Raw genomic sequence first — 13,294 nt, forward strand, 5'->3', positions numbered from 1 at the left:
AAAAAAGCAAAATGCAGTCTTTCTGATGTGCGATCAGTCAGACGAGATTGTACAGTGTGCCATTCATGTATAGCTCAAGAGTAACACAAGAAAGGAGGGAAAGCCAGTCCTCTAACAAGACCAGCGCAAGTACAGTGGCAATGTTTCTTAACAAATTTATTTTGTTTTGGCAAAAGAAATCTGATGCAACTTTAAGAGGATCTGAACACTGTGTGGCGACCGTGTGTATGATGTGCATGTACTGTATGCTCAGGTCTGTATATATTTGAGCGTGTGCATGTTTTTGTGTGGATTCCTCTGTTTGATCTTCAGTGTAAAAACACAAAGAAGCTCGGTACTGTAGCAGCCCACGGGACGCAACAGAAATAGATGGCATTCATAGTCTCTGTATTCCACCACCAACACCACCACCACCACCACCACCCTTCAAACTCACCGGCCCCCCAGTCCCCCTACACATAAACACACTACCACCACCACCACTTACTTCCTCACCGACTCACACCCACTTCCCCTTTTCTCTCTCTCATTATATCATGTGGGCAAGAACCAAAATAAAACAGTGAATAACGGGTGGATTTGAAAAGGCAGCAACATATTCTCTTTCTAGCGCGTTATGAAATGGACGGATAGCCAAGATAAAACCCAACGCTGTCATATGAAACAAAATAGGAACAAGCCTGCAGGGATGTGTGTGTGTGTGTGTGTGTGTGTGTGTTGTCTCCCTGTGTGTGTGTGTGTGTATACTGTATCTTTGAGGATTTTCTGACTACGCACCAGCAGCCAGCGTGGTTTTAAAACACTTGAGCCCAGCTGGGATGATCCTTACATCACTCTTGATGACTTCATAGGGGGCCTCTGACACCAACCTGGATACATTCAAGCAGCTTTTTTTCCCGCTGACACACACACACACACACCCACTCACACCCCTATATGAGCTGTCCAGAATGTATTATAAAAAAAACACACTCACGGAGGTTTGTGGCTCTGGAAACAAAGTGCTGCGAATGCATCCCGAGGGCCTCCTCGCCGCGAAACTGCTCACCTGGACACCCGCCCTGCAGCACGCTGGCGACGGCCCTGTCAGACAGACAGAGGGAGGAGAGGAGAGGAGATGAGAGGAGAGAGAGGCGGTGATGGATGAGGGGCGCACACATGAGGAACTGTGCATAACATGGTTAATTTAATTATTCAGTTGGGCTGCACTGCTGCACAGAATCTTTTCATGAAACTGTGAAGGTGCAGCCAACTGGAAAAAAAATGTGATTCCCATGATGAATGGGATTTTATTTGTCCTGTTTTTTTCTTGCAGCTCCTGTCTATTAGATTACACTATGAAGGTGTTTAAAAGCATTTTATCTGCAATCACACACAGTGGAGGGAAAGAAAGAAGCCGCCCACGCCTCATAACGTAATGTTATGCCATACCACAATGGATGGATAGACTGGAGTGGAGGGAGCATGCACTTTTTCCTCTCAGTACAGATATGAGTTGCTCTGGTTGCCAAGAAACCACAGCCTGTGTGTGAAACATATCTGATGCATTATTATAAGCAGTTTTGGGGTTTTTGCAAGTCCCCATTATATTTTTGATGTGCAGAGGCAGGAATGGCAGGAACGACACGCTCCTGATCAGTGCGTGCGTGCGTAGGCTACTACTGCAAGTCTCTTTGTAAACAAGCGCACTGAGAGCAGCGGGGAGAAAGAGGGACAGAGTGACTTACCTGGACATGTTCTCTCTCTGAGGCCGGTGCGCCTTTTCCAACCCCAGTTTAGTGAAAATCCCCACAAGAGCCATAATGGCGACTACTCCACATATGATGTAAACAATTAAGTTCGTCTTGTCTTTGGTGCTGTCGTGCATCTTGTTCATTTTTCTGTAGGGAGTCTGTCCGGTCTTCATCCACACCGGGGTGTCGTAGTTTTTGCAGGTGCTCTGGTCCAGGCGCGAGTGCTTGTAGGAGCAGCAGAAGCGGAAGCCACAGGTGCCGCAGCAGTACAGATAATTGCCCGTTTTGCAGATGAACGGCGGGTCCCACTGGCCCATCACGTCGTAGTAACCCCGGCATTTGTCCTCCGTGTGCGGGGTCTCCTCGGACACGCTCTCCTCCTCCCTGGAGCCGTTGGAGGTGGCGATCATGACGAATCCGCCGAGCAGTCCCGGCTCCCCGTCAGCCTTGCACACCAGAGCCATAAGTTTGAGCAACAAGAAGCCGAGAAGAAAGTATTTCCCTCTCATCGTGCCTGCTCCTCCGGTCAACTTCACGCGGAAACGAAACGACTTGGAGAGAGGGGAAAGGGCGCGCGGTCATGATATGCTGAAAAGTCCAGGAACACACATCCAAATAGCAACGCACCGTCATCCGCGCTGATGAACATCTTTATTACCATATCATCATCCAAAAAAAAGAAAAACAACAACAACAAAAAACGCGCAGAATAAAAATTGTGGGATTACTTTAATTGGTCTCCAACGCGCGCTCTCTGTTGCGCATCTAGACGTGTTTGCAGAAAGGCATTTGCACGCTCAGGTTTGGCGTTTTTTCACGAGTGCACCACTTTACATATCCATCGGTGCGCTCTTACGCACGGGAGTAGGCAGAGACACTAGCCGCACCGAGGATGAGAGCGCAGTGAGCGAATAAGAAGAGCCGAGGGTGGGAGAGCCTGGTGCGCAAAAAGGAGAGGAGGAGGAAAAACATGGGGAGGGAGTGAGACTGCGAGGGCTGAGGAGAGAGAGAGAGAGAGAGAGAGAGAGAGAGAGAGATTTTATTGTGAAATATTATGATAAAAGCCCCTGAATACGCACATTCGGTTTTTGTCATCGAGGAAAGGCGTGGGAGCCCCCTCCCTCCCCCTTTCCCCACTTTAGTCATTTTCAGTTGTAGGTTGCCATTGTTTCAGAAATCCTCAAATCACAAGTAGCTTAATGTGCTACAATAGGCAGCGGCTGGCACAGCTTCTAAAGCAGGGGATACAGTTTTGAAAAAGGGCCCCTTCAACAAAGATGTAGCCCCATAATGCCCAAATCCCCGGGTTCTCAGGGTTCTTAAATGCTTAATGAGACCCTACTACTCAATACTCAGTGTTCAAATTTAGGTAAACAAATAATAAGACAAGTGAGATTTGTTTTTCTTTAAATGCAAAGGTGGAGAACCTCATCCCCAGATGGGAAATGTCGCTTCCTTAAAAATAGTTTTGTTTGTTTTTTTACCCGGGTACACAGTAGGTCTCGGTGCTCGCAAGTTCTTCGAATGCAGTTGTTTTTCTTGAACAGGCGCAGTGAAAAAAAAGTCTTTTAACTGCATGAGTTGAGCGGAGCTGTGATGAAATTCAACCATTTCCCATCTGCAAAACATATTTGTATAAACCTGTAAAACAAGCGGTCTATGTTGTAGCGATGTTATTTATCGATTTTCGATTTAAACTTTTTTTTCACCACTAAAAACTTCATTCAAAAAGACATGGTTTTATGCCCTTACATCAGTCTTTTACATTTTCAGATTTTTTTTTTTTTTTTTTTTTTTTTAAACAAATGTCACATGTTTTTTTAACCTGTGATAGGACTACTATTTTTTTGGTGAGAATGTGCCACAGTAACGGTCAAATTTCCAATTTCGCCGATCCTGCTTTCGATTTTTGAAAGTGAATAATCATTTCAATTGATTTTCGATTTGAAATTATTTGGCATGATCCTGACTACTCTTCTAAACTCTTTATCCTATTTAGCTGTTCATGTTTAGCTTTTTCCGATCAAACTTTGTATGCTGTATTTGTTGTTGTTGTTGTTGTTGTTGTTGTTGTTTTAATGGATAATTTAACATAAGGCCGAAAAAATAGCCCTTTGGTTAACACTGGCACGTCCACAGTGAGGTTGATCAATATGCATCGTCCCTGAGAATGCATAAACAAAAATGAAATTCGAATATTTAGTTAATATTAAAGCAACCGGATAAACAGTTCCTTCAGGTATGCCTTAGAGGAGGATGATGCTGAATTTGAAGCACCCTGTCCATGGTGCTGAAAGGACTCTGAACCTGTCCAAGGTCCTTCTTTGTGTTAACAAGGTGCTGTGGGCGACCTCGGGGCTTTTTTCTTCTTCTTTTTTTCTTTTATACATTTTTTAACCAGGCAATGCAAAAATGCTTCAAACAACATATGTTATTTTATAAAGGTTTATGCAACAGTACAATAAGTGCTCCAGAATCCCTGGAGTGCAGTGTGGGAATCACCGGAAATAATAAATAAAATATACACGTTAGGCTAAATAAAACAGTAGTACACGCTAAAGGGTGTACCTGATTTGCTATTCTCAGTGTACCTTGTTATAGTGGATTCATGTATGAGCTGTTGTCTGTGTATCTGTTAGGAAAGTGTGCATGTTGTAGCCACACTGGGGGCCGCTGCAGCGAAACTCACTCAGACTGAGAACAGGCTGTGTAGTCGATCACCGATAGACACTAGCCAGCGAGCCGCAAAGACAGCTGGGACGAGCCAACAGTTACACAACAAACCCGTCCGGAGGCTAGCTGACACGCTCACAAGTCACAAATTAGTTTTGCTCGGACACCTCTGTAACAGTTGGAACTTATGGCTGACAGTGAGGATATCTTCCTCAGGGCTAAACATCGGACTTTCAGCGGACTGACAGAAGGTAGCATCTCTTTTGCTCATGTAGCCCCGCCGGTTAGCCCACTTACATGCTAACGCGCTAGCTAGCTAGCTAACGCTCTCTGTAACTTGTGTGTTACACAAGTTTTTTATTGCTGGCTGTAGGTTAGTGGTTTGACAGTGCACACAGAGTCACGTGACAGCTTTTGTGTAGCTTCGTGTAGTTTTGATAACCGGGGCAGTGTTGTCAAGCGTAGTGAGGCTTGATTGCTAGCTTGTGTTTACAAAATTGAGCGTATGGGTAGGTGTTGTGCTCAGTTTAGTACCCCAGATTAAAATAAGTCAGTGCGGGGAAACAGTACTCTGCCTTTGCTCTAGTTTAGATGTGTTGTCGCCTACTTGTCATGTTCATACAGTACATATAGGTGGTGATATTTACTGTCAGGGGGTAATATTTCAAACTTTGGAAAACATTAGTTTGGACTTTGGGTCTCTAATAATTAACTCATATTTTTTTTTTAATTTTTATTTTTTATTTACCCTTTATTTAACCAGGGAATATCCCATTGAGATTAAGAACCTCTTTTTCAAGGGAGCCCTGGCCAAGAGGCAGCAAACACAGAATACAGTTACATATTTACATAACACACAGACCTTAAACACGTCATGAGAAACAAGTGCATGTTGTGGAATTGGCCTCAATAACTCTTAGTTTGGATTTAAAAGTGCTCAAAGAAACAAATTCAGTTAATTTCCATTCTTTCTGTAGCATATTCCAGCATAAGGTGCAGAGTAAACAAATGCCCTTTTACCCAACTCCGTACGAGCATAAGGGACAGAAAGCAACAATTGATCTTGTGAACGAAGAGAATAAGATCCTGCATTTCTCACAGTAATTAAGCTGCAAATGTACGAAGGCAGCAGTCCCAATATTGCTTTATAAATGAAAGTATACCAGTGACTAGCCCTTCAAGTGGCCAGAGCAGGCCATCCTACCAGAGAGTATAATTCACAATGGTGAGTGGACATCTTACAGTTAGTAATGAACCTCAAAGAAGCATGATAAACAGTATCAATCATTCTAAGACATTTAGCAGCAGCATTCATGTACAAAAGATCTCCGTAATCCAACACAGATAAAAACTTTTTTGCAGTAGCATTTTCAAAGAACAGTAGCACAATTTAAGTTATTGTCACTATGGCAGACTTCATTCAAGAAGATTCAATTAGGCTAAAATATCTCATTACAAAAGTGGTTTAGTCCTGCAGTCAGGACATACAGTAATCAGACTAATATGCTCATTGATTTCCTTGATTTCCTTCATTGATTGATGTATCCTTTCATGTCTGTTTAGCACCTGTTGTAGACAATCAGTTAGTATAAGGGAACTCAAGGGAAGAAACTGAAATGTTCTGTATTTTATTTTTCTCTATAAAAGCGAGCCCCCGTGTGCTTTCATCTTAGATGATGATTAATTTTGTTTGGAGCTGCACAATCTGCCACCTGAGAAATCTGTGCGATTTATGTTTGAAGTTGTGCTCGACCAGCGCAGCCACACAGGGCTGCTGCCTCTTATCAGCTGTCATGGGAGCTTTGTTGGCTTCTGTTAGTGCTGGAGTTTAGTTGGGTTTTGTTCCCATTAACTTCTTTTATTTGTCTGTGAAATAGTTCACACATATGGCTCCAGAGAGAGACATTGTGCTGCTTAGAGGATTTGTGTGAGTGTGCCTCGCAGCTTCTTTGTGAAATCTTTAGAGATTGTTGTTCAGGGAGCTCAAAAAGGAGATGGCTAATAAATCAGCCATACATTTACATGTTTTATGTATATTCATGTGTACACACTTGCATGCATGTGTGATTTGAAAACGTGTGTGTATTGTTAGGTGGTGAGTTTCACATGCAAACTCTCAAGCTAGGATAGAGTTTAGAGACTCCATGCTGAGCTGCAAGATGTGCTGATGAGAGTTTTTGATCTGCTTAAAAGTATATTATGAAACTTTTCCGCATTAAATTGTCCAGCAGATGGTGGTGATATAACTTTAATGGATGCTAACCGCCATAAAACTCAACAGAAGAAGAAGTTTGGGCAATGCCGGACGTGCTCAGGGTAAGGCGTTTCTTGTTATTTTCAGGAACATTGCGGGCAAGAAGCAGTGTTTGTCACGTGCCAATGTTCTTGTAATGTATTTAATCTTCAAGTACTCAAGCACTTCAAGTGTGCAAGGTGAGGATTGTTTTTTGGCGTAAATGCTAAATCAAAACCAAGTTGCAAATGAGTTTTGTGACCGGTGCACTTGCTCCAAGTGATAGCATCGTATCTCAGATGGGCGTAATCCTTCACGTCAGGGGTGTCAGCTGATCCGTAAAACGGTCCGTCTGGCTGCAGGTTTTTTTTTTTTGTTCCAACCAAGCAGGAGCACATCTGACTCAGCTCGTTCAATCACCTGAACTATCTTCACTCTGCTGATTTGTTGTATCAGGTGTGCTCTTGCTTGGTTGGAATAAAAACCTGCCGCCACATGTGGCTCTTTCATGGATCAGTGTGACACCCCTGCTTGTTCCTGCAGTGCACTTTCAATCGCAACACATCTCTACAGGCATTTTCCCTGAGATGGTTCTTGGCCTTGAGGTGGGATATTGGTGCTATAGATTTTCCCTGAATATTAATCCCTGCTCCCATTCACACATGACCCCATTCAGGAAATGTTCTTGAACATTTTAGGGACAGATTTCATGTGTGAAAGGGCCTATTAATTGACATTTTTCCAAGTTTTAAAGAACATTTTTATGACACGCTTGCTAGATCTTGTTTATTTTTAATCTTGAGTCTCTATTTTTAAGCTTGAATCTCGAGTTGTCAGAGAAACAAGCCAAGCTAACGGCTTGCAGTCCCTCCGGGACAAACTCTGTATGCCAAACAGTATTGGAAAAAACACTGTTTTTAGTGTGAAACTGCTTTTTTCAGTGCTTTTATCGGTTTAATCACCCGGTCCATTTGTTTTGGAGAAGAGGAGACCTCTGTGGATAATTTGGCTTCCAGTAAAAACCTGAACAATGAACAGAAAAGGAATCCTAACCAGGTGAAGCTGAATGCAGTGATAACAATGGTGGTGAAGACAACAACTCTCCTATGCTACTTCACAACATCCCCAAACTCTGTCTTTTGTCATTGTTTTGACTGAGAGACTCCCAGCAGCAGATCTAGGCTAGGTAAAGCAGGAAACTTAACTTTATACACAAGTGCTCATGACAGCTGTTCAAATTCAAAATGCATCAGCAGCTCTCACTGCGATGTCGTAAGTTAAGATCAAGGCCAGGCTAGTTTGGACTGAAGGCATTCTAGAGTAATTTGGTTGAACAGATAATGATGATAATCCTAAAAGTCGAATGTGTTTCCCCCCTCATGGTTTTATAAATGTCAATTACACCGAGGGGATCATTGTTAAGCTTCGGCTCGCTTGGTTTCCCAGGAGCAAGGCACTCTCTTCTTTCTTTCTTTTCCTATCTTTGTTCAAGTTTCTCTGGAGGACAGAGTTATCATCAAGTCATTTGGGAGAAAGAGACACATGGAGAGCATGTTAAACAGAAGATACTGAACAGCAAGTAGTCCCTGCTGAGTGTGAGTGAGGGGATTTGTGCAGAACACAGATGCAAACTCTCCACAGTGACAAACTACAGCAGTCTTTCACATCCTCCGGAAGCTAAACGAGTGGAGCAGAAACAGTTTACACCTGCTCTTTGCATCTGCCCATTTGCGGGCAACAAGGGGGACTCCATTTCCATATCACTTCGCCGGGCTGTCTCTCATGTCCTTCATGTCAAACCTTGTCATTACCATCAGCCGCGTCGAGTGTCTGCTTCCGTTCTGTACATGGAAAGCCAGGAACAGTTGTTGTTAATGAATATTTGAGTGATTAGATCGCTTCTGTTACGCAATATCAGGCTTATGTAAAACACTTGTTCTTTGCCATTCATGCTGCAACATGTAGCTGTTTGTTAATTATTTAGCGTCGGCTTCTGATGGAGTGAGCTGTAACAAAAGGACGTACAATACATCGAAGCACTTTCCATTCATCAACTGTTGTGTCGATTCCAAGAATCTACACGAAGCTTTCACAGCAGGTGTCATACTACTCAATGACTAATGCTGTGATGACACCTAATTACCAAAGCTCTTATGTTTCTGCATACTATGTGAAGTGTTCTGTACAAGTATCCTGTAATGTTGAGATGAGCTGCTCAGTTGTGTTCATTAAAACAGGTACAATTTGAGTGAAAATATCCAGTTAGATGCTTTTTCACACATCATAAGGTGACACTTGGGGTCACTCCACCCTAACTCACATGCACTTCCCGATTCGTCATGATTTTTATTTTTTTATTTTAACTTTTTAAAAGCATGTGAAGCCTTTTATTAATGGACCTTGAAAACTTCTATTCAATTCATGGGACCTTGTAACATCCTAAGTTCAGTTATGAATTCTTGTAGTTTGGCTTTTCGGAAAATAGGCTATTTTCAAGAAATTATTAAATTATGAAGGAGTAATATTTCATCTTTTTATATATCCATTAAAAAGTTTCAAAGATATTAACATAGTCATTTGGAATTTACATATAATATATATAAATATTAAAAGATAACAAAAGTTGTTTTTTCAGCCCCAAAGCAATAATTAGCAAGTCAAGCTGCACAATTTTACAAAAAGCACAAAATGGACCAGAGCATAACCAAATCACCAGAAAGGTGCAAGATTTGTTTAAGGCAAAATATGTGTCAAAATATATAAATAATGTCCTGATCTACCAATAGTCTTCTACAGAAAACGATCATTTGTCTATGGTTGTAACAGATCTATATTAATACCACACAGAGTCAAATGTTGGTTGCCAGAAAGGGAAACTATTAATTAACATATTACTTGAAGATTTTTGTTGGGTAAAAAGGGATATATTTTTTAAGATACTGAAAAACCTTCAGCAACAACTATTTAGTTGAATACATAATGCATTTGTCCTTAGGATCTCTTGGATGTTCAGTACAAATTTCAACTCAAAAAAAGTAGAGATTTTGCAAGGTCCCATCAATTTAGTAGAAGATTTCATTTTTATTAAATGTATTTATTTTAGAAAATCAATGATATGAACTAAGAGGTCTGGGTGAGGTGTACATGTTAGCAGCTAATGAGCAGCCATGTATGTATTCTATGTATATAGGTGTATATTATGTATGTTTATTATGTATGTATATGTCATATTTTTATTCTTTATTCTTTTTTTATATTTTTGTAAACTCCCGTCTGTATCTTGAGCTGCTGTGATGACTAAATTTTCCCACTGTGGGATAATAAATTATCTTATCTTTTATCTTACATACATGGTAATCAGTATTTATCGCTGTTTATCGCTGTTTCTCCATGTATTTGTTGTGTACATACCTGCTGACATAAGGCATGTTTCCATTAGGTACTTTTCCCTCTAGTGAGCCTCTTTGGGTGTGGTTTGGGAGAGAGGACCCGCCCAAGATCCGCCCAACTTCACCAGTTAGCGGCGCAGGTAGCCACTCAGAAAGTACCCGCCTCGGGCAGGTACTTTCTGAGCCGCTACTGAACGGCGATTTCACACATGCGTGATTTATTTGCAGACTGGTGCAAACTGGATGCTGAGGGGTTAACATCTCCTGCTCTGACTGCATCTGGGAGAGACTGCTGTGGGAGGAATGGGCCGCTTGTGAGTGCTTTGGGACATCGCCTGCTACTCGTTAAGAAGAGTAGGAACGAGTCTCCAAAAGTATCGAATAACACCAGAAAAGGTCGTTAGATTTGTCGCTAGTCGCTTTTTTGAAAAAGAGTCGCTAGTGGGGTCTGAATAGTTGCTAAATATAGCAACAAAGTCGCTTACCACTGCTTGCCACATCGGTCTGTTGTCACATTCGAACTTCGTTGGTTAGCCGCTACAAAAGTACCCGTATGGGAACAGAGGCCATGGGGAACTAACTAGTGGGCGGAGCCAAAACACTCACTCGCTTTCCAGAAAGTACTCAAAAAGTACTTGTTGGAAACACGCCTATAAATGACTCAAGCTATCAGACTGTATAAGGATACAGTGAAATAAACATTTCACAACATGTAAAGTTGCATGATGCAGCTTTAAATGAAGTTTTGTTGCATCGTGGTATTGGTAGTAACCGGTGTCCATCTCTGTCCCTTTGTGTCTCTTCTTGTTCCAGATGCAGAGCGTGAGTGGAGGGGACCATTTTACTTCATCCAGGCTGCGGACCCCCAGCTCGGGCTGATGAAGGCCTGGAGGGACGGTGACTGCGACGGCGGAGGAGATGAATGGGCAGAGGAGGTGGAGCTCACCAAGCAGGCCGTGGAGGCCGTAAACCAGCTCAGACCCAGGCCGAGGTTCATGGTGCTGTGTGGAGACCTGGTCCATGCCATGCCAGGTAGGGATAGAACTCCAAAAGCACAAACCATAGGTAGATTTTCATTTTTGGATTTAAGGAACTACGCGAGAGAATCACTGCTGTCAGGAAGAGGTTGTCATTCCAGTTTTCCACCTGGTAAAGTCTTTAAAGATTATACATACAGTCATGGAAAAAATGAATAGACCACCCTTGTTTTCTTCAATTTCTTGTTCATCTTAATACCTGGTACAACTAAAGGTCCATTTGTTTGGACAACGTTATGATAACAACAAAAATAGCTTATAAGAGTTTAATTTAAGAGCTGATATCTCGCCATTTCCCATGGTTTTCTTGATAATAACCAAAATCATTAGCAAGAAAACCATGAGAAATTGCGAGATATCAGCTCTTAAATTAAACTCTTATGAGTTTTTTGTTGTTGTTATCATTATATTTGTCCAAACAAATGTACCTTAAGTTGTACCAGGCCTTAAAAACAACAATAAATAGAAGAAAACAAGGGTGGTCTAATAATTTTTTCCATGACTGTATTTTTTGTGGGTGCTGCTGTTGCGTTTTGAAGTACATTGCTTTTATTGCTACAGTAAAATACTTCTCTGAGTGATAAATACATGCTGAGTTCTGAGGGCTGTAAAGGAGCTACAACAGCACATGCTTACTACTAAAAACCAGCAGTGAAGAGAGGTTCCCACGGACAAAGGAGATACTGGCTCAAACCATCGTAGCTGCCAATTATCCGCCTAATGTTGGAGGGCATAATGTGAACTCACAGATGCTGGTGGCGTGAGTTAAAACTCCGCTCAGCCTCTTTTAGAGAGACAAAATGACACAGCAGCACTGGTCCCACGAGCATCTGGTGCATCACACAGGCTCATGCAAGTGCTGCACTTATTTCAAAGTGTTTGAAAATGGCTCTCCCAAATTATAGATAACAGCAAACTATTAGAAACACAAGCTGTGATTTCACGCGCTGCACTCCGTTTCACCAATCAACTTGCCTTATGCCTCGTTGATATTCAGCAGTCCCGAAAGCTGCATGTTGACAGATTCAGCGCCCAAAGCTGATATCTTGTTTTTCATCAAAGAGATCAAAGGAGAGCACAAGTTAGAAGTGATCAACAACCACCACCAAAACACTGTTAAATGATGTACTGTTCCATCAGCCATCAAAGCAAGTCGTATCTTTTATTCTTTCTAAAACACCTGCTGACCTTTGAGGTTCGTGGCCGATGAAGTTTTCCTCTTCAGATCTGCTGTCATACTCACAATACAGCTTTTTTCTAATATAGTTGACATCCCATACATTTTAATCAGTGGTTTTGTTATGAAGATAAAATGTTCATGATATTTAATAATAACAGCTTGAATCTGCCGAAATTGAACTCAAAGTGTAGATCCATCTAGGCCTGGGCAATTATACATTTCAGGTTGATTACGGTGATCAGCTGTGAGCCTATTTACTCGATCAAACATGTCAGAAATGTGCGTGACAACAGCCAATCAGAGTGAACCTTTTCCTGCCCCACTGTTTGTAAGTTGCCAGGGAAGTAAACAGAAAGAACACAGAGCTAAACGAGGAGCTGAGGGCAGCGAAGTAGATGTCAGCCATGACTTGGAGGAATGAACCAGGGAGGTACAGGTGAATGTTGGGAAAGAGCAAAGAAATTACAATCTATCTGCCGCTGTATCGAGAGAAAAATAACATTCGCAGCACGGCAATTCATGCAACGGTATGGTGCATTCAATAGCGTCGGAACGGCTATTGTGCATTCAAGAGTGTGGGACATATGAAAACTTACAGAGGAACATGTTGTTGCTGAATGGAACTTAGTTCAATAAACAAGTTACAAAACATTAACAGCGTGGGCTTTCTAACAACCTCAAATCTGTTTAATCATTTGAAGAAGTACCACCCAAGTGATTATGCGGAAAGCATGAAAATGCGAGCAGAGTCTGAACAGCCAGCCACTGCTGCCTGCACATGTAGCAATAGCAGTTCAGCCACTACTAGCAGAACTAATCTCTAGTTTCTTTAGTTTTCAGGACAGATGCTTAAAAACTGGCAGTTTAAAAACAATATAAAAAATTGTGATAATAATCGAGATGGGACGATATGAAAAAATATATTGTGATCCTTTTTTTTGGCACATTGCCCAGCCCTATATCCATCATTAAAGGGATGGCTTCGATTTCTTGAAAAAGGTATATGTTCAAAGTCAGTGTATTACCCACAGAAGGTGGAGATTGGCATG

General features: G+C 41.8%; 2 protein-coding genes across 2 annotated transcripts in view; one reads left to right on the plus strand and one right to left on the minus strand.

Annotated features, from left to right (window-relative positions):
- shisa9a (shisa family member 9a) overlaps nucleotides 1–2,657 on the minus strand; it is a 66,517-nt gene extending 63,860 nt beyond the window's left edge. Inside the window, exons 1-2 of the mRNA XM_059324422.1 lie at nucleotides 1,728–2,657; nucleotides 977–1,083 (exon numbers count right to left, since the gene is read on the minus strand). Coding sequence (XP_059180405.1) covers nucleotides 977–1,083; nucleotides 1,728–2,242 — 622 coding nt within the window. The 5' untranslated portion in view covers nucleotides 2,243–2,657. The remainder of the gene's footprint in view (nucleotides 1–976; nucleotides 1,084–1,727) is intronic.
- A 1,796-nt stretch (nucleotides 2,658–4,453) lies between these two features.
- Nucleotides 4,454–13,294, plus strand: part of cpped1 (calcineurin-like phosphoesterase domain containing 1) — a 95,493-nt gene continuing 86,652 nt past the window's right edge. The window contains exons 1-2 of the mRNA XM_059324500.1: nucleotides 4,454–4,657; nucleotides 10,842–11,060. Of these exons, the coding sequence (XP_059180483.1) occupies nucleotides 4,594–4,657; nucleotides 10,842–11,060 (283 nt within the window). The 5' untranslated portion in view covers nucleotides 4,454–4,593. The remainder of the gene's footprint in view (nucleotides 4,658–10,841; nucleotides 11,061–13,294) is intronic.

This window comes from Centropristis striata, chromosome 21, assembly GCF_030273125.1.
Source record: "Centropristis striata isolate RG_2023a ecotype Rhode Island chromosome 21, C.striata_1.0, whole genome shotgun sequence".
NCBI lineage: Eukaryota > Metazoa > Chordata > Actinopteri > Perciformes > Serranidae > Centropristis > Centropristis striata.